This window comes from Nanorana parkeri, unplaced genomic scaffold (assembly GCF_000935625.1).
Source record: "Nanorana parkeri isolate BGI_ZX_2015 unplaced genomic scaffold, ASM93562v1 scaffold251, whole genome shotgun sequence".
Classification (NCBI taxonomy): Eukaryota; Metazoa; Chordata; class Amphibia; order Anura; family Dicroglossidae; genus Nanorana; species Nanorana parkeri.
The window spans coordinates 301,598-321,949 of record NW_017306519.1 but is presented as its reverse complement, the minus strand read 5'-3'; the positions used below and the strand labels follow the sequence as shown (position 1 = coordinate 321,949).

At 41.8% G+C, this 20,352-nt stretch overlaps 1 protein-coding gene across 1 annotated transcript in view; it reads right to left on the bottom strand.

Moving 5' to 3' along the window:
* The window catches only part of ABCA2 (ATP binding cassette subfamily A member 2), a 140,642-nt gene that overhangs the window by 32,936 nt on the left and 87,354 nt on the right, over positions 1 to 20,352 (bottom strand). Inside the window, exons 15-26 of the mRNA XM_018556764.1 lie at positions 18,132 to 18,305; positions 15,887 to 15,989; positions 12,843 to 12,957; positions 12,108 to 12,298; positions 10,881 to 11,031; positions 6,861 to 7,065; positions 4,830 to 4,994; positions 3,963 to 4,143; positions 3,668 to 3,880; positions 1,964 to 2,160; positions 1,716 to 1,886; positions 666 to 838 (exon numbers count right to left, since the gene is read on the bottom strand). Coding sequence (XP_018412266.1) covers positions 666 to 838; positions 1,716 to 1,886; positions 1,964 to 2,160; positions 3,668 to 3,880; positions 3,963 to 4,143; positions 4,830 to 4,994; positions 6,861 to 7,065; positions 10,881 to 11,031; positions 12,108 to 12,298; positions 12,843 to 12,957; positions 15,887 to 15,989; positions 18,132 to 18,305 — 2,039 coding nt within the window. The remainder of the gene's footprint in view (positions 1 to 665; positions 839 to 1,715; positions 1,887 to 1,963; positions 2,161 to 3,667; positions 3,881 to 3,962; positions 4,144 to 4,829; positions 4,995 to 6,860; positions 7,066 to 10,880; positions 11,032 to 12,107; positions 12,299 to 12,842; positions 12,958 to 15,886; positions 15,990 to 18,131; positions 18,306 to 20,352) is intronic.

Below are 20,352 nucleotides of genomic sequence, written 5' to 3'. Positions count from 1 at the left end.
GCCCGAGCCCATCACTAGAAGTCAGCACAACTGAAGCTTTTGAGGCTGACTACTTCAATTGAATCCCAGCCAAGTACAGCTGTGCTCACAGCTAAGTTTTCACAAGGGCTGGTTCACACCACAAAGTCCGTGTTCCAGTGCGTTCGGCCTCTGGAACGCAAGCCAACCTGCTCCCTGCGTTCATGGCCGGGAGGGGGCGTGGCGGTGCTTTGAAGTCAAGGGCACCGCAGCCACGCCCCCCGCACCCGGAAAGTAAGTACCTGCGTTCCGGTCCATTGCGATCTGCAAAAATAGTGCTTGAACCCGAACACACTGGAACGCGGACTTCATAGTGTGAGCCGGCCCTATAGCTGGGGAATTAGTAAGTTAAGTAAACCTCTATGCGCTCCACTGGCTTACTTTAATACTCTTCCCCAGTCTACTAAAGACCCCTGCATTCCATCAAGGACAATATTTGTACTAGGGCTGTATGCTCTGCTCTTTTTTTCTGTGGGTCTTCTACAGCTGCTCTGGTTTTCTCCCATAATTTGGACACAAATTTGTAGGGTAACAGGCACCTTAGCAATTTTGCCATAAAAACTTTTACAAGTGGGGTAGGGACTTGGACAAAGTTCTGTAAGCATTGGCATAATATGTCTGTATTTTAAATACAGAAAAATATTTACCTGGAAGAGACGTTCAAAGCAGCCTTTCCTAACCGATTCGCTGGGGAGGATGTAAGACAACTCTGTATTTGTGTCGGAGACCAGCAAGCAGGAGGCCACATACTTCTTAATGAACTGAGTCACTCTAGACTCCGAGCAGGGGCTGATACACGAAGTGGGCGTATGCCTAATATCTGCAAAGTACAGAGTAGAGGGTAGAGGATAAGGGACAAGAAAAAGAAATACACTTCTAGGCATCCTTCCTAAAGCAGGCCAAGATACTGTATGTGCATAACAGGAATGAATACCTTCAAGGGTAACCCCAACTAGAAGCAACATTAAAGGCAATGGGGGGATTTATGATAACTTGAGCAGACAGATTCTGGAGCAGTTGCCCATAGTAACCAATTAGCATCTATCTTTCAATTTCAAAGCTTACCTGAACATACTAAAGAGAGAAGCTGATTGGTTACTATGGGCAACTGTTCCGGATTCTGTCTGCTCCAGTTTTTGACTAATTTATCGTAGATGAACTTCTACCCGTCAACACTGCTGCCAACTTACCAATCTGATAGGGTCAGCAATTGTCTTTGATCTCAATTGGAGCATCTCATTCAGGTTTTAGGATCTATTAAAAGTAACGTTTACTTATTCCAGTTTATCAGCTTGTTTTATATCCAGCCTATTTCGGAGTTTCATCCAGTCACCATGTGTACTAGACAGTTTTAGCAGGAACATGAATACATGGTGGTAATTAACAAGGGACACACATCTTATCAACACAGGGAAGGGTTAGAACCACCAAGCTATTTTACTGCTCTTTGTGTTCCTGCCTGGGATATTTTCACTCCCTTCCTAGTGCACTGATTCCCTTCATTGGGACAGGAAGTGGTGGAAAATCTCCCCAGCAGACACACAGGCAACAATAAAAACCTGACAGACGTTTGAAATCTTACTCCTGCAATCCACAGAATTTTTTTTTTTTGCTGGTGTTACATCTTAAATGTTAATCCTGCGCAGTCTTCTTTCACAATGACCTCCCACCCACCTCACGTTCTGTTTGTTACTGACCTGGGCTGCTCTGTTTCTTGACTACAGTCAATTTGTAGCCATCCCCGTAAGTGCTTTTCAGAAACAGCGGTGATCCACAGCATTTTAGCTTTCCATGGGAAATAATGGCGATGCGGTCACCTAGCAAATCGGCCTCATCCATGTGATGCGTTGAAAGAAGAATTGTGTGGCCTGCGGATTACAGGATATCTGTAAGTTACAGTTCAATTGACAATAACAAAATAGGAGATTGAGCGTCTGATGGCTACCTTGTTTATATTTCAGAATAAGATCCCAGATCGCCCTTCTTGCATATGGATCAACACCAGCGGTCGGCTCATCCAAAATGACGGCTTTTGAACCTCCGACAAAAGCAATGGCGACGGACAGCTTTCTCTTCATTCCTCCGGAAAGTGTCTGAACTAAGCAGTGTCGTTTGTTGGATAATTCCAAGTCCTCAATCATCCTAAAGTAATATAAGGCATACCCACTTATAATGTTGGTAAAAGCTGAACCTTTTGCAGTCATTCAAACAATGACCTGTATTCGTGCAAACCTCCCAACAGAGACAAGTTCACCATCCATGGAAAAGCTTCTAATCCTCTCTAAAAGCACATTTGAATGCTATCTTTTAATATATGTACTGAAATTTTTATTATTGAAGCCTGTAGGGTAACAACTTTCTGCGCCATTAGTAACAACCGTTTACACAAAACATTTACTTCTTCTCCTGGTCCTATGCTGTCTTAGAATATTGTAATAATTATTCTTATAAAAAGGTGACTATTTCTACTGATCATAAAAACAACATTGATATATTTAAAAAATAAATGTGTTTAAAAAAAAAAAAAATGGTGTAAGTTCCTAAATTTGACTTGAATTAAAAGGAGAATTATGGGGAGAATAAAATACACTCGTCCCCATAATTAGAGCCGACATGTGACACTGAAGCTGTCGGCTCTATTGATCGAGAACTGAGCAATCACATACTGCTGATCGTTTCCTCCAGCGCTGACTGGAGGAACGGACAGGGGAGGGGATGGGCACAGCTGGGCTAACAGAGGCAGAGCCAGCTGTCAATCAGGCAGTCGGGATCCATCCTGGCTGCAGGCTGCTCTGCGCTGTTCGTATATATAGCACATATAGCCGCAATTTACACAGCATCAGGGCTGTGTAAATTGCAAGACGAGGTGAACAGAGATATGAATTCCTCTATTAGTAAATGTCCTCCTGTGACCCTAAAGAGAACTATGGCAAAAAAAGGTTGGGCCATAGTTCTCTTTAAACCTCCTGCGATCCCCCATACTGCAGCACTTAAGAGTGGGAGATGCTACTCTTTCACTATCCAGTCACAGAAAGGTGAATTAACCCAATTAATCCAATACTTGGGCTATTCAAGGGAAGCCTTTTAAAGATTTTAAATGTTGTGTATTAGGTGATTTATGATTTGTACTACCTCCATGTTAATTCAAAATACTATTTTTGATACATTATACCCTCATTGAGTTACTTGTTCAGCTGACAGCTCCCAATGTGGGATTTCTTTGCTAAGGGGATAGTGTTGTTTTGATTACATGTTTTGAAACCCAGGAGCTGAATTCATATAGTTTATACAGTTGTTACTTATTGTGAACCTCCTTCTCCCCTGTTCGTTTATAGAAAGACTTCGTACGAATCCGAATTGAGTTCAGTTACGAATTACGAAATACGAAATAACGGATATTCCGAAATGAAACAGAACTAATTTTTTGACGGCGCACAAGTCTAATACAAATCCCTTTACAGCTAAAATAGCTGTGTTATATGAATTTCAATAGTGTATTTAGTGGTTTACCAGGAGTTCAGAATTAAACAAACATTTAGTAATTAAATACAGTGCATATACAATGCTTTTGTTAATCTAGGCTAAAGTGTGTTATATAAATATTCACAGATCAGGTCAGTTGCTTGCAGCTGAATCTGTCAATACATACTTGTCCATCTCCTTGCGTATTGCTTCCTCTTCCATCCCTTTCAGCCGAGAGTAGAACCATAGGTGTTCTTCAACTGTCAACTTGTCAAACAGCACATTATGCTGAGGACACATTCCTAAACTCTTCCTGATTTCATTCATCTCTGTGCGAATGTCATGTCCGTAAATGGTGGCTGATCCGGAGGATGGGGGGAAGAGGCCGGTTAGTATAGACCTGTCAGGGGAACAATGATATAATACTATTCACTCTTTCAAAGTAATGGTTAGGCAGTAGAGAGAACATTTGCCTGACTTACATGGTGGTGGTTTTTCCTGCTCCGTTATGGCCTAAGAAAGACACCACTTGGTTCTCGTGCAGATTTAGGCTCAGCTTGTTTAGTGCCAGTTTCTTCCCAGTCTTGTATATTTTGGTCAGCTTGTCAATGCACACAACCAAAGGCAAATGACTGGGCTCTTCTTCAATGCCCCGGGTCTCCTCTACAAGTGGAAATAAGTGTAAAATCGGCTCTTACGTAAAGCAAAAAAAGTTATAATAAACCTGTGCTGAAGGAAACGCAGAGGCAATCATTGCTGTTTTCTCCTTCTGAAAATGCTATTTGCTGGATGCCTTGCTGACCAAGGACTTGATTAGTACCCTAAACCGTTGAACTGCTTTGCACATCAGAATTATTTTCCTGACTTTTCTAATCTGTATACAACTTATGTGTCAATGACTGAGCACTGATGAGCGTCAGTATAATATGCAGGCAGCCTGCATTTTCAGGTGGAGGTCGGCAATGGCTCCCTGGCTTCCTCCCCACCCCCCGGTTTATTTTAAGCTAATAGTGCCTACTACAAAACATCTTTATATGGCATGGAGGAAGTCGCACTCAAGTCTACTTTGTGTAAAATGTTGATCCAGGGAGTTATGGATCAGGGAAGAAGGTCTTCCCTGTTTGGAGCAAACTCGATTAGGATTCAGAATAATTTTTACCTTCCTCAAAACCAACTGTGGATTTAACAGGGAAATTTGTCAGAACAGAAACATGAATATAACTATAATATGCAAGAGGTAAACTCAATAATCCAGCTCTACATGACAACTAGATGTACCAATCAATGACTTAGTTTACGGTTTTCCTTTTAATATTACTATGATGGAAGGTAATTCATGTTTCTCTTACCATGACGGCGACTCTCCATAGCACAGGCTTGGTCTTCTTCCATGATGCTAAGACGAGTAGGCCGGGACCAGGGCCATGACCACTCCCATGTTTCTATTCGCCCACTCCCGAGCCAGTAAGATCGCTGAAATGGGAAGTACCAGGGCCGGGGGAGACCGTACATCCCTATAATACAAGAAATCCTTTTCAGTATTCTATGCATATACATTTTACTTAATGAATACAAAAGTGTGTTAAGTGATGCTTTTTTTTTGGTCTAACTGCAGTTCAACTTAAAACCTGATTCTAACCCTTTGCTAAACACTAACAAGGCAAACAAAGAAACTCTTATTACATTTTAGCTTCCCTTTCCCTAGCTAGTTAGCTGAATGCTGTGAAATTCAGCATTGCACACTCCCTTGAGCTGCCCTTCCAATGTGCATCTCCCATGTTGGCTGACTAAGCCGCTTGCCATTTTCCCTGTTTGTCATATTTGCTATATACGAGAGGTCTTCAGATACGCTGCGACAGTCTAGCTATGTCATGAATCACTGCACCCAGTGGTGTTTTTTGGTTTTGTGCTGCCCTAGGCAAGACTAAACTCAGGCACCCCCCTCAATCTAAATTGCCCCACCCCATCCTGTTTAGGAGATTTTGCACAACCTTTCAGTCACTGGATACAGCACATACGGGGTCTCAGGAGAGCTGTGCAAGGTTTATGGTGGCCTGTGCAGGGTCTCAGGAGGACTGTGCATAGCCCCTTTCCCTGCATAAATGTGCTGCTCCTCTTACCTGCAGCCCGAAATGCCATCAGTACCAACAGAATACATTGTAGTCCCCAAGCCTGATTATGGGACATCACGCCATCAAATCACATGCTGTGGCCAGCCCCGAGCCACCCACTGCTTCTCCTCCACCTCCTGTACAAAGCCAGCCAAACTGCAACTCACTGGGCCCTCCCCTCCACCAGGCAGCTCTCTAATTAGGCAACCGCTCATAGGAACTTGCGGCCGCCTAGTTTGCCAAATTAGGCAGCCGCCGCTGCCTAATTCTGTGCCGCCCAGCCTCGGCCCACTGGGCAAGTGCCCAGAATGCCCAAAGGCAAGTCCGGCCCTGTCCGCCTCATTGGTTTGGGGCAGCATTTTCTGTTTGCGCCCTGGAAAGTGCCACCCTAGGCAAATGCCTAGTTTGCCTTGCAGTAGATACACCCCTGACTGCACCTTCAAGGCTGGCCACATACATTACAATTTGATTTTTCAAGTTCTGTAATTTCTCCTTTTGATTTTCAAACAATTATGTTGGCTTACATAAACAATGAAGGGAATTTATCAAAACTGGAGCAGACAAAAGCTGGAGCAGTTGCCAATGGCAACACATCAGCTTCTCTTTTCAGTTTGTTCAATTAAGATTTGAAAATGAAAGAGACAAGCTGATTGGCCACTGTGCACAGCTGCTTCAGATTTTGTCTGCTCCAGTTTTGATAAATTCCCCTCAATGTGTTCAAATTATATCCAGTCATGTAGACCTTCATGCTTGATACTCAATAACTATCCAATCAGGAGGTTGTGGAAGGGGAAGTGACACCCCTGAATTCCTTTACTCTAACAGAGAAAGTGGTGTCACCCTCCTGGCAAAACTGTAATAATCATAAAAATAACTGGACAAAATTACAAATCCCTTGGCAGATATGACAGTTCACATATATGTATTTTAGCTGAGCATTATCAAATTGTCTGACGTTTAGCCTTAAAACTAAAGGAGATTGTACAGATAACATGTATGTCCAGCTTAAAAAAGGCATGGAATAACTTCCAGGTAATGTTGCTCTAAATTTATGAGTTTCTATATACTGTGTATCCCAGTGGTGAAGCTTCCATGGATTAGATAAAAAAAAAAAAAATTTTGACAGGCTCATTGGCCTTTCATTGTCTCATGCTTTCATTAGCACATTACAATACAGTTTTAGTTAGATCCACTTTCGCTGGCTAGTATAATAAATAAAAAATAAATGCAACCCAGGTAAAAATACTTGACAATGAGCCCACTTTTTACCTGGATGAACAGCTTCAATGTACCAGGTCAGAACGCCATACACCACTGCATCTATAATGAGCATCATCATAGACAACATGAGATTGAAGTCATCTCCTTCCACCGGGGACTGACTGAGGGTTTTCCACTGTATGCCAACTCCGGCCACCTCATAGAGTGCAAAGTACTTTGAGCCAAGGCCGAAGGCTGTTGTAGACATGAGAGACTGTGTAGGAGAGAACACGACAATGAAAGGCTTTAGCAGACTGAAAATATTATAGAACCATTTTTCCATAACAACAGTCCATATGGTAATATCATCACAGCCTTTGGCAAGTGTCTCTTGTAAACTGCAAGGTCTTACCTAGGAGTGGAGTGTATACAGAATAAAAATAGGATGTTGTTCTTACAGTAAAATTCTTTTCTCGGAGTCCATTGAGGGACACCGCTCTGAAGAAATTTTGAGATGTAGGGTTATGCTGCTGCCTCCAGGACAATTGGACAATAGGCAAAACATTTAGACGCCTGGTACTTTAAGGACATAACCCCGCTCAGCTGTCAGTTGTCACAACCAATATGAAACGAAATGAGGGGAAGAAGCTGTGAAGCTGCGTCCCTCGATGGGCTCCGAGAATAGGATTTTACTGTACGAAAAAAATCCTATTTTCTTGATGACCCATTGAGAGACATAGCTATGAAGAATTCTGTGATGTGGTGACATCCGAAAGCAGTCCCACGAGAGGTGGCCACCACAAAAACTAAAAGAACCAGTTTAAAAACAGAAAAAGGAACTGCCAAAAATACTTAAACAGCTGCCTGAAGAATGTTTCTGCCAAAACCAGCATCAGAGGAGGCAGAAGCATCACGCTTAATAAACTTTGCAAAAGTGTGAACAGAAGACCAATTTACAGCCTTTCAAATTTGAGTAACAGAAACCTGATTGTGAAATGCGCATTAAGGTTTTAAGTGCCCTAGTAGAATCAGCAGAAACAGAAGAAGTTACCTTATCCCTCAACTCAAGCTTGAATGACAACCTGACAAATCCACTTAGGAATAGTGAATCTTGAAGCTGAACAACCTTTTCACATAATAAAGACAAAGAAATGTCTCAGACATCTAAAGGAAGCTGTAGCCAACAAACAGGAGTATCATCAACAGGAATAGTTAATGCCTTGTCCTGGTCTCTTAAAGACATGGTGGAAAAATGTAATAAAGTCAGTCAAACTCCACATAAAAGGCACAGCCCAAGTAAATTAAAAAGGGAAAAACATTGGTTAAATATATAATAAATACATACATATATAATTTATATATATAATTTTTTTTTTTTAATTAGTTATCATTCACAGGTCCATGGTTCCATTCCAAACATAAGAACAGGAATCCCAAGATAATTCTGGCCTGACCATACAATGATGAAAGCAGGTACACAGGACCACCTCAGGATGAAGCATAAGTGCTGAGACCAGAAAGCACCTTTCTTCAGGACAACTGGAAAAACCTCCAGGACTTAACTTATCCAGCATGAATCTACCATTTTTTTTAAATAGCTAAAGAAACTTCCAAGATTTAATTTTATCTGGATATTTATTATCTGAATCAACTACAAATCAACGAGATAAGAGAATCTCGATGAAGAAACAAAGAACAAAACCCTAAAATAATAAAGCAGAAGAAGACACATTCCTTCTCATGAGGACAAAAGCAAAACTGGCAGATGTGAGGTGGAAGAGGTTATGTCTAGGGATGCACCCATAAGAATATCAGTATTGTACTCATACTCACCCAAATGCTCCGACACTTACCCTCGATACTGGAACTTCCGGTCAGAGGGAGATTTCCTCTGAGCGGCAGTGCCGCAAGGGAACATGGAGCCGGCTTCCCAGCCAATCAGGAAACCGGGTGGCGTGTAATGATTTACCGCCCGGCTTCCTGATTGGCTGGGAGGCCTGCTCCATGCTGTTTGACCAGCTGCATGCTGATTGGCTGGCAAGCCTGCTTCCCGGCCAATCAGCATGGAGCCGGCTTCCTTGGCAATAAACAAGCAGGGCAGCGGGTAATGACACGCCGCCCAGCTTCCTGATTGGCCGGGAAGTTGCCTCCATGCTAGCAGAAGTATCGGTACTCGGTATCGGAGAGCACCGGAATAAAAATATCGGTACTCGCACTCAATACTGAAAAGCTGGTATCAGTGCATCCCTAGTTATGTCCCTTAAAGTGGGAGGCTTTTAAATGTTTTGCAAAGTGTCCAATTCTCCTGGAGGCAGCAACTTAACCCTACATATCAGAATTCTTCAGAACTTTGTCCCTCAATGGGTGATCGAGAAAGTACCATTGACTTGGTCAGCATCGGCACAACATTCAGATATATGTCATTCTCTGCACATTGTTATCTCTGTTTCCCTGGGTGTCCATTGCAAGTTCCCAACATGACCTCACAGAGATTTAGCATCTTATCTGAAGTAGCCAGTCCATTCCATGCTAAGTGTAGTTTTGCATAGAGTGGGGAAGAGTTACAGTCCAATGAACCCTCGCGATCTATCAGCATGATGCAGCCAGGCTGCATATACAGTAATACATTTGATCTTCTACTTTTTATTCAACATATAAGTGTTACAGCAAGGGTAAAATACCCGGTGCTTCAGCAATCTGGAGAGTTTGATCACAGCTCTACCATACAAAATCAGTGGCTTTGTTTTTTCATTCCCCCCAGTTCTGTACAGAAGAAAGAGAGAAAGAGAGGGCATAACAAGGCTAGCATTCAGCGCCATGCCACATATAAAAGGAGAATGCACCAGTTACCTAGTCATTGCAATAAAAAAATTGAGGCTCAACATCAGCAGCAGGACCATCACAGAGAAAACACCAGTATATTGAATAAACTGGGAAAACCTGTGCTCATCATCTAACTGGAGAGACTTTCAGGATTTTCAATATACAGCCGGAATCTATCAGTAGATGTTGATAATAGAAAAATCTATTAAGTCAAGCAAAAATGACAGCGGAAAGAGGGGACATTAATTCTCCTTTTTACACTAAATGTCACTGGGCAGGTGTGACATAGGAGAGGTTATAGCCTCTAGGGGACTGGTCTACATTTCGCCTGAAGGCGGCAGTATAACTCTTGGTTTCTTACTACCTATAAAAACAATGTCCTTCAATGGATGAGAGAAATGTGTTTTTGTCTGTGTTGCCATTTGAGACATTTCCCATCACTTCCTGTCTAATAGGAAGTGAGGGTAAATCCCTTCAATGGAGACACAACCGGCAATAAAAGCTGACAGAGGCGTTAAATTAATATTTTACCTTTCTTTTCTTGTACCTCTTAGTAGAGTGAGCTTATTCTCAGGCTGAATAAGCTGGCCTTGGTAGAGGATGTGAGGAACTAGAGAAAGATCGATTAGCTAAAGCCCAACTCCAGCCACATTTGTTTTAGTTTTGTATAGAGTGGGGCAGGTTTAAAGAACTTTTTTCAAATTAACCCTGCAAGGGTTAAGTGCTTGTTTAACCTTAGGGGCGAAAGAACATATACTCACCTGATCCTCGATCCTGCGGCCGTCAGCACTCATCTCTCCCCCCTTGACTTCAGCTGTGGTATGTCCCTCCATATCCTCAGATCTAATAGATCTGCATTATACGCGTTGATGTCATGGGTCCTTAGACCGCCGGAGCCCGGGGGAAGAAGAAGCTGTGCAGACCGTTCTAGCAGCCAGGCGGGACCGAAGATCAAGTAAGCATATTTTCTTTATTTTCACCCTTAGACTAAAACGTGCACTTAACCCTTGCAGTGCGGGGGGAGCCCCACTGCATGGGTTAATGTGAAGACGTTCTTTAAGCCACTGTCACAGACAGCAATAAAAAAACAGCAGATATTTGAACCCTTCCACACTCTATCCAAAAGTAAAAAGAAAAATCTGTTTTGAAGTTTCGCTTCTGCAGTCATTATTTCTACATTGCTCATTTACATGATGGAAATAGGGGCACGCTGAGTGCAATAGCAGAACTGAGAAGTGAATGATGGGCAAAATAGGAAATACTTACAGCAATGCACTTTTCAAAGGCTGTAATCTTATCATGGGCCACCTCCTCTCTGATGGCTACATACATGTAGGGGACATAGCTCAGGAAGTAGATGATTCCGCCACAGGCGGAGGCCAGCTTTGCTTTGGAGTACAAAACAGACACAAGGAAGCTGCAAAAAGTGAAAGATATAATGAGTATCTACCAGTACCCAAGCTATATTGTGTATATTAAACTGGTTCATATAAAGCATATTCGGTGATGTCTATCGGTAACAATAAATATAAAGGTTGTTTCAAATTAGTTCACCTCCTGTATTTCTCATGACCAGACTGATGAAATTATTGAAATAATTATGCAACTAAACTGAGAGCACTCAACAGTGGACAACCTTGTTACCACAACAAGTGGAACCAGATATTACTGCAAAATGAAATAAAACTCCACTTTTCATACATCATCTCAATGTATGGCCATGTAGGCAGTTAGGAAACTGTTCATGTCTGCAGCATTAAACACAGATAAGCTACTGCAGCACAAAGCAGAGATAATACTTTTATTCTAATGGTCCTATCGTCTAGGCTGATTATGTATGTGCTTCAACATAGCAGATGCAGAGGGTAGATATATAGGGTCATCACCCTGTCTGGATATGATTTGGGGCTTGTGTATGTGTAGTGGTAGGCTTTTGCTGCAAACCACATCTACAGCCAATGCCATCAGGCTCCGTCCATACTATCGTCTCTGAAAAAAATAGTATCTGTTTTAACCTCATTAGGGTTAAATGATCAGTGCACCCAAAAGTGGTATTTTTCGGCATAGGTGGAGCCCGGTGGGCTGAAGCAGCCTCTAGCTTGTTATATGCCAAACAATGAGTTCTCCCTTCTCTAATTTCCAATTCTGCTCCTGTTTACCTGGGAGTTTTGAGTGTTCCCATGCACCTTGTGAGACTAAACATACATGGAGTTTGGCCTTATATAAGTCTATGCTCAGTGTGTGGGAGCAGCCAGTTCTTAGAGTGATAAACATCAGAGATGCCCACGACTGTTACAGAAGTAATTAAGCAGCAGGGGTGGGGGGTGTTAGTGTAGATTAGTTCAGAAGGATGGGTTAGCATTAGATTTGTTCAAGTACATCTGTTCTTTAAAAATAAAATGTGATACAGCTAATCCTTAAAGTGTAACTCTACATGTAGTATTAATGCAGATCTCCTTTTCATGTTGTCAACTCACACATGACATTCCTCACCAAAACATGATGGTAGCCACGGCATAGATGGAGAGGAAGAGCCAGATGATAAAGACATTGCTGTGTTTGAGGACCTGGCCATACTTCAAGATGCCAGTCAGAGCTGTCACAGAGATAGAGAGCTGGACAAAGCCTGTGATGAACCAAGCCACCCAGTGAACAGCATTATTTAGTCCCATCATCTTCATCACCTGGAAGCAGGACAAAAGAAGTAAATCAAGTCACATTTTGCCATTGACACTGGATAAAAGTATACATTTTAAATAAACTCTTGTAATAGGAATAACCAAGAGCATGGCCTAACAAGGGGCATTATTTAGGTGCCTCATAGTTCCTGTTTCTTTATGTGGAGGACAATCATACCTGAAGGTGCCAAGTATCCACCAAAACCTAGGAACATCGTTATGGGAAGATCTAACACGCAATGCCCCAGCTATCTAAAAACCCAACCCATCACCTTTATTTGCCAATCTTACCAGCATCTCATAGAATTCTATGAAGGTAGCAGAAGCGCTCCAGCTAGAATGCTATGCTAAAGGCTGGCCCTAATATTGCCTCAATTAACCATCATCTGATCAATGAAAGATATTTTCTGATTGGTTGTTATAGGTTAGTACACATCACTAAATAACAGTTATCCCAATTGTTGACTGTATGGAAAACACCACACAGGTAAACAACACATACATTATGTGAGGTCATATAAAACTCTTGCCACAATCTCGAATAACTTACCTCCTTCAGACGATGTTCCTTTTCTGCCACAATGTGTTGGATCATCATCGCCACCGAGTACACCCAAGAGATGACCATACACAGCGGCATCATGTGTTCAATCACAAATAGGAAGCTGTAGCAACATTTAACATTGTATTGTTACTATGAAGCATATGTACAACACACTCAAAGTTCTACTCATAATTGCTTCTAAGGTAATAACTTAAAAGAGAACTATGGGGTAAGTGTTTTTCCCCATAGTTCTCTTTAGGGTCATGGGAGGACATATACTAACCTCTTCCTGTGACCCAAAGCTCAGTATATAGTGGGCTATTGCCAGCGATATACTGAGAGCGCCGCAGCCGGGACAGATCCCGACAATACTGTCGAGATCCACCAAGCAGTTTGAAGATTTACAGCCTAGGGGCAAAGAAAGCATTACATGTACTTTCTAGTAATTACTATTATTATACAGGATTTATATAGTGCCAACAGTTTGGGCAGTGCTTTACAATAAAAGGAAGACATGAGAGTTACAATACAAATCAAGCAGTAATAGCTTGGACATACGATGATTGTGCTTCACTACTCCATCTCACAATGTAATGTGAGATAACCCAAAGACTTATTTGGGTTAACAACTACCTGTATATGAAAACCATTCACTCTCTGTGTGGCTGAGATCTTACCAGCTGTTAACAATTAGGCAGGGCCATTGTAGGGACTAATCTACCCGGCCTGTATAAATTCCTATGTTTAATGCATTAACAAATGTTTGAAAGAGCAGCATTGAAATAAAAAAATCCTAAAAGTAATTACATATTACTTTAAAGCATAACTCCAGCCAAACTTTTTTTCAGCTTCGTACAGACTTGAAAAGAGTAAATATTTTGTTAATTTTTTATTGCTGCATGGGACCTCATTGGGGAGATTTCATCTCACTTCGTGTCCCTGTGGCAACAGTACATGAAATGAGGGGAGCGGTTTTCACTAGGACAGGAAGACACGTCCACAATAACTAGAAGAGGTCTCCAACGCTCCCAATGTTACTGAAAAAGGGTTTTGCCATTATATGTGTCCACACAGGGGAGATTTGTTGTTGATAAAGGAAGTGCAGTAGAATCTTCCCAGCAGGGCAGACTGCAGTAAAAACAGATTCTAACCATTCCCAACTCTGTCTAACACAAACAACGTGACAATGTGCCGATTGTCTTATCAAAGACTGAATTTCTAGGTATGGGCAGATACTAGTGAACTAAATCACTTTCTGAAACCAGCCATAAAAGATAGATTTGTTTAGTTAGCCTGCGGGCTGGAAAAAGGAAATAGAACAGATTCCTCCATCCACGATAAACAGCTTGGATGGACGAATCTCCTGCTGCAGCCTTTGCATTCTGACAGCTGGTGCAAGCTGCTCTCAGAATACATGAACAGCGACTTCAGATGATTGGTTGCAGCCACTGTTCAGCTGAAAACTTTCGCCCTGGCTCCTTCAACAACAGTCAATTAGGTAATCGTAATCAACTTTGGACGAGCTGACAGGGCCACACATACTAGGCATGTTTAGATACCAGTTCAGATACCAGAGCCGATGCCTGGAATTTTCACAAGGACTACCAGGGTTGCAGCTGGGACCTGGCTCTGGCGCTCCACCACTGTTCTGAAATCATTAGTCTGTATTGTTTTAGAAGAACTATCACATGACAATAAACAAAAATGTATCAGTACTTGTATCTGTGAGTACTTGGACAAGTATCAGTACTTGTACTTGAAAAAATGGTATCAGTGCATCCCTATTAAATAGTTATGAAAAAAATAAAATCCTACATTTTAACAGGGATGCGCAAATCCCAGGAGCTCCGTGTGGTCCTTATAAAATGACCGCTGCCTCCTAACTTTTTAATTTTTCTCTAGTCTAGTCTTGGAGCAGGAAAAGTATCTGCACTTGTACTGAGTACTTGGTATCTGAACATCTCTACCACATACTGTAAGAATTTTGGCTGAAATTCTAACAGCGTATGGCCAGCCTTACTGTGAGAAGGTGCAACTGGGACCCCAGGTAAAATCATCTCTCTGCTAGAGACCCCAAGAGATTTTGTGGCTGCAGTTCCCTCGAAATTGGGTGGATTGCAGCTTAAAAGGAAAAGTATATGTTCAAGGAGTGATTTAAAAAAAAAATAATGACTGCACAAGTAATTTTAGGTATGACTTTCACATTCTAAATGCTTGCTCTTCCATCTTGTAATTATACTTAATATAAAGATTTGTAGATTCACCACTAGAGGAAGCTCTGTATATGACCTCATTCAAACCTGTGAGGGCTCCAGGGCTGTCACCTTTATCCTTCCTGCACTACTTGGTGAGCCAGTGACCTGGAACAAGCATGTGCATATCGGGTGCTGGAATGCCTCATCTGCATTTGCTTGTTCCAGGTCATTGACTAGAGATACACGCTTCAATCCCAGTCCGGAAATCTTCCACGAATGGTCTTTCGAACGATAATCGGACGATTTTTTTTCACTGTAATCCCGCTCAAATTTTCTCGAAGGGTGAGGTTGGAAAACTTTTTTTTCGAATCGAACGAAAATCGATGGATTAGTGGTGTTTTTGTACGGAAAAAATCGCAGCGAGAACACTGCACTTGCACACACAAAAATGCGTTCTGTCGATCGAAAAAAATTCAGTGAGTTAGTATTGCTAACGAACGATTATCAAAATCGTTCTTATAGGTATATTAAGCATCAGAGATTGTTGATCCAGGGAATATCCGATTGCCTTATGGGATCAGGAAGGAATTTTTTTCCCCTGTTGGAGCAAATTGAACCGTGATGTCATAATGTCAATGTTCAGCGGTGAGGTATTTACTTTGTTCTTTACAAGGATAGTCTGAGTCACATTAATAAACAGATAACTCTATAGGTTGAACTCGATGGACTTGTGTCTCTTTTCAACCTGACTGACTACATAACTATGATAACGCACATTGATTTTGATAGCTTATCTCTTTTACACATCCTGTATATCTCAAAAGCTCTGGTATTGCAAGTCATCCTCTCACTTACTCATCACGTGTGTAACATGGATAGGGAAACATCTGAACATAATTCCCAGGTTCCACCACATCTCGACCCACAATGGTATTGATTATTGCCCTTTCCATCATATCTGTAAAGAGAATGGGTACAGGAAATCTCTCGTTATTCATTTATTACAAAACTGGTCACCTGAGACTTTATACGTAGAAATGACTTTTAGAACTTTGAGATCCTGTAATACTAGGTTATCTGTTCTGAAATTCAGAGATAACATTTTGCAGACCCTGCTGTCCCTACAGACGCAAACAATTAAAGGCTTCCAGATAGGTAAAAAGGTTGCTTACCCATATACCACTAAAAATGTGCAGAAAGCCAAAACTTTTTTTTTTAATTCTTAGAAGGTGGAAGGGTTACAACCTGTGTTTTCTATTGCTGTGTGTCCTTACTGCAGACCATTGTCTCTGTTACAAAAAATGATGGGAAATGTAACATTTTTGAAGTGTCAAATTAACAGTAGGGTTGCACAGATACTTTTCGAGTACCAGTGCAGATACTTGGCATTTTCATGAGAACTACCAGGGTTGCAGCTGGGACCTGGCTCTGGTGCTCCACCACTGTCCTGAAATCATTAGTCTGTATTGTTTTAGAAAAACTGTCACATGACGATAAACAAAAATGTATCAGTACTCGTACTTGTAAGTACTCGGCAAGTACCAGTACTCGTACTCGCAAAACTGGTACCTGTGCATCCCTTTATTTATATTTATAAAAACAAAATCATACATTAAAACAGAGATGTACAAATCCCACGAGCTCCGTATGCTCCTGCCTCCTAACTTTTGAATTTTTCTCTAGTCTAGTCTTGGAGCTCAAAAGTATCGGTACATGTACTCGTACTTGTACCGAGTACTGTACTTGGTATCTGTGCAACCCTAATTAACAGGAGGGGAAATCTTCCAATAGGTAAACCTGTTCTGGTGACAACCGTCTGAGGGGATAGCACCCTCACGTAGGTGAGATCTCCTCTTCTGCTGTGTCTCTGGGACAGGAAGTGAAGGGAAATCTCTCTGATGGGACACAGCCATTCCCTACTCTATCCAAAACTAAGAAAAAGGTTTAAACTTTACAAATACTTTAAAGTGACACTAAACAAGACATTCAAGATATATACCTTAAAAATGCATTCAAGTACCTTAACTATAAACAACAATGTACATTATTTGTGTATCACTCAGCTTTAGATCCTCAAATCATCTCTGAATTGGTGCGGACACTGTGCTTCCTTCTGGAGGGTGGCTACTTTTGTTCCCCATGGCCCCTGCGTGTATTGTAAAGTAGTCACCGCTCCAAGCTCGCTTCTGTGATGGACTACAATTTGACATTTAGTTTACTAATTTGTACTGAGATTGTAGTCCGTCACTTAAGTGAGCTTGGAGCGGTGGCTACTTCAAAAAACACACAGGGACCATGGGGAACAAAAGTAACCACCCTCCAGAAGAAAAGACATTGTCAGCTCCAATTCAGAGATGATTGGAGGATCTACAGCTGAGTGATACACAAGCTACATTAGGTAAGGCCCTTGAATGCATTTTTAAAGCGGACCTTTACCCATATATTTAAACTAACAACAAACACACCTTTAGAAATGTTTAGTAATGACAATCTACAAACACATACTTCTAGATAACTGAACGCTTTGTATTCTTTGCATACCTTATTTCTTTTTTCTTCTCTAGTCTTCTGACAGTGGCCATTTTTATTAAGGGCAGATTACTAGCTCTCCTTTTACTTCCTGGATTTCTGGCACATGTGACTAGACATGTGACCATGCACATCATCTCAGGGGAGAAAAGTGCCTTTCCCTGAGATCTCCTGAAATTACAAATGAGATTTCCCAGCAATGCTCCGCTGATGACAAGGCAATCCCAGTGTGCATTGCTTTGCCAAATTGAAGTCACTTGCACTTTCCAAGCAAGGAAGTGAATGCTCTGCAAGTGTAAGTATTTCATAATCACAGCATGTTACACCTGACATGTCTATGTTATTATTAAGGGATGCATTGGTAGAATCTGATATTTAAGTGTAAAGGTCCGCTTTCAGTTTTAACTTTTGAGTGTAGTGTCATTAACAATATAGACCATAAACATCTTTACATAGTTTTTATGTAATGTGCCTGGCAAAGTGGAGTTAAATATTTTAAGCAACTAGCCACTAAGAACAAATATTTCCAGTAAAGAATAAAAGAGTTAGACTTTGAATGTGCCCTAATGACCTTGGATCCAGACGAAGCCATACAGGAAGTAGAATCTCCCTCCAGTGTTGGGGCCGGGCCTCCAGTAGGCCCGACGGATTTCGTTAGTCTTTTCCGTGAAGCTGGAGTTTTGTCGGATCTTTAACATGACATGAGGAGGGAGTGAGCCGTCTGGCTGAGTCTGAAAGATCACACCTGTTAAATGAAATAAAAGCATTGTAATTATGGCACCTAAAAGCAAACATATCACTATGCTAAGGAAAGTGAAGCAAACCATAAATATAAAAGAAAAGAGTAAATACTCACCTGTCCTGCTGCCTGCACCATGAAACACCACTTCTACCCTGAGAAAACATCATGTGACGTCTGCTGGGAAAACGACACTTCCGGGGAGTGCCAATCACTTTGGTCTCCGGTAGCTCTAACTGTTTCCTACTACTGACCTTCAGTCCATAGCTGATCAACACTCCCATAAGTGTCTCTTTCTCAGTGGCCCTCCCATGAAGATTTCTCAAGATCAGAATGGCATTCATTGGCCCAAACAGGGTCTTTTAAAGGTATTGCTTGCTACACTGAGTTTTTGAGTTGTGATGACGTCACTTTAAAACACTAAAACAAGCTATACACAAGATATAAAGGAGGAATGTAACAGAAAAGTGTAAAGCTCTTGCAGTTTAGTGTCTCCTGAATCTTCTCAGAATTTTTCAGTTACCCAGAGATATTATTTTGTTAAGCCGCAAAGAAACATATTAAAAAGTATGATAAAAACTTTTATTCAAAGGTATTAAACTTGTAGGCACAATAAAAGTATTCTTATAAAAAAAAAAACAACAGAAGGCAAACAATAAATGTCAAACTAAAATAGAGTTTATACAAATAAAGTGTCAGGATTTCATGCCGACCTTTTTTTCAAGTAAGTATATCTAGAAAAGTAAAAATAAAAAACAGAACACAAAACCCAGACTACATGTAAAATGAATGAATTATTATTTGTCCGAATAGCCGAAAAATGTATTCAGGCACATAATCATTTGTTTGAGAATGTGCGACGGCCATGTTGGCCACCGGCGTGTTCTGTGAATGCATGCAACCATCTTGGGGGCTGGGAGCATGACGTTAAATGACATCATGCATGCGTGGTGTCAGGTGATATCACACGCCGCTTTTGGCCTCACCATCTTGGTGTATACCTAGATATACACCAAGATGTCGGCGCCCAACACGTGCCGTGTTATATGATGCAATGCGCCCTGCTTCCAGAACACACCGTGGCTGAATCCAAAATAGCATAAAAATTTGAGGAAATCTTGAATGAACAGGCTGTGATGTAAATCACAGCCTGTTCATTCATAACTGGGGACACATAGTACTATGTGTCCCCAGTTATTTACAAACACTGGAGTGATCAGACGATCGCTCCAGTGTTTGTCCTTCACACGAACAGGACCGGTAAATAGCAATGATATTTACCGATCCCCCGCTCTGCCACGCACAGAGCCGCTGCCATCCTGAAACTGACAGGATGACAGCGGCTCCGATCTCCTCCCTGCTCGGCCATCCTGACAGCTGCGGGAGCGGCTTCTCTCCCCCTCACTGCTCGGCCATCCTGACAGCAGGCAGCGCTCCCTCCCCCCGAGAAAAGCGCTGAAGTGGGGGGGCATACGAAAGAGCGCTGTCTTGTTGGATGGCCAGCGGTGAGGAGGAGAGAAGCCGCCCCGAGGACGAGCTGTGTCGGCAGCCTTTGTTGCCATGGCGCCCTGTGTGGCCGCACAGCTTGCACACCCCTAAGGTCGGCCCTGCATAGAAGCAGGGTGTGTTGTATGGCTGCAGAGCATAATCAGGGTGACAACAATTTTCAAATGTAGAGCCAAAGGAAATCTCACCGCTCCAATTCCTTAGCCATCATCAGGACTCCCCAGGTGCTGGTCCAATAGGTGCGTCTCCATCTTAGAATGCAGCAGTATACAAACAGACTGCACTATCCAGAGAATTCCAATACTGCAGACTTTATTAAAATTCACAGCAAGTTGGTTGGGGGTGTGCAGTGCTGGCAGTTGCTTTATACACTTGTATTCACTGATATACTGGATTTGCTGTGAATTTGAATAAAGTCTGCAGTATTGGAATTCTCTGGATAGTGCGGTCTGTTCGTATACTGCAACAATTTTCAAAGTTTGTAATTCTATGGGCTACACGTCACTTGTCCTGGCTGCTCTTTAGACCATCAGTAAACAATTGCACT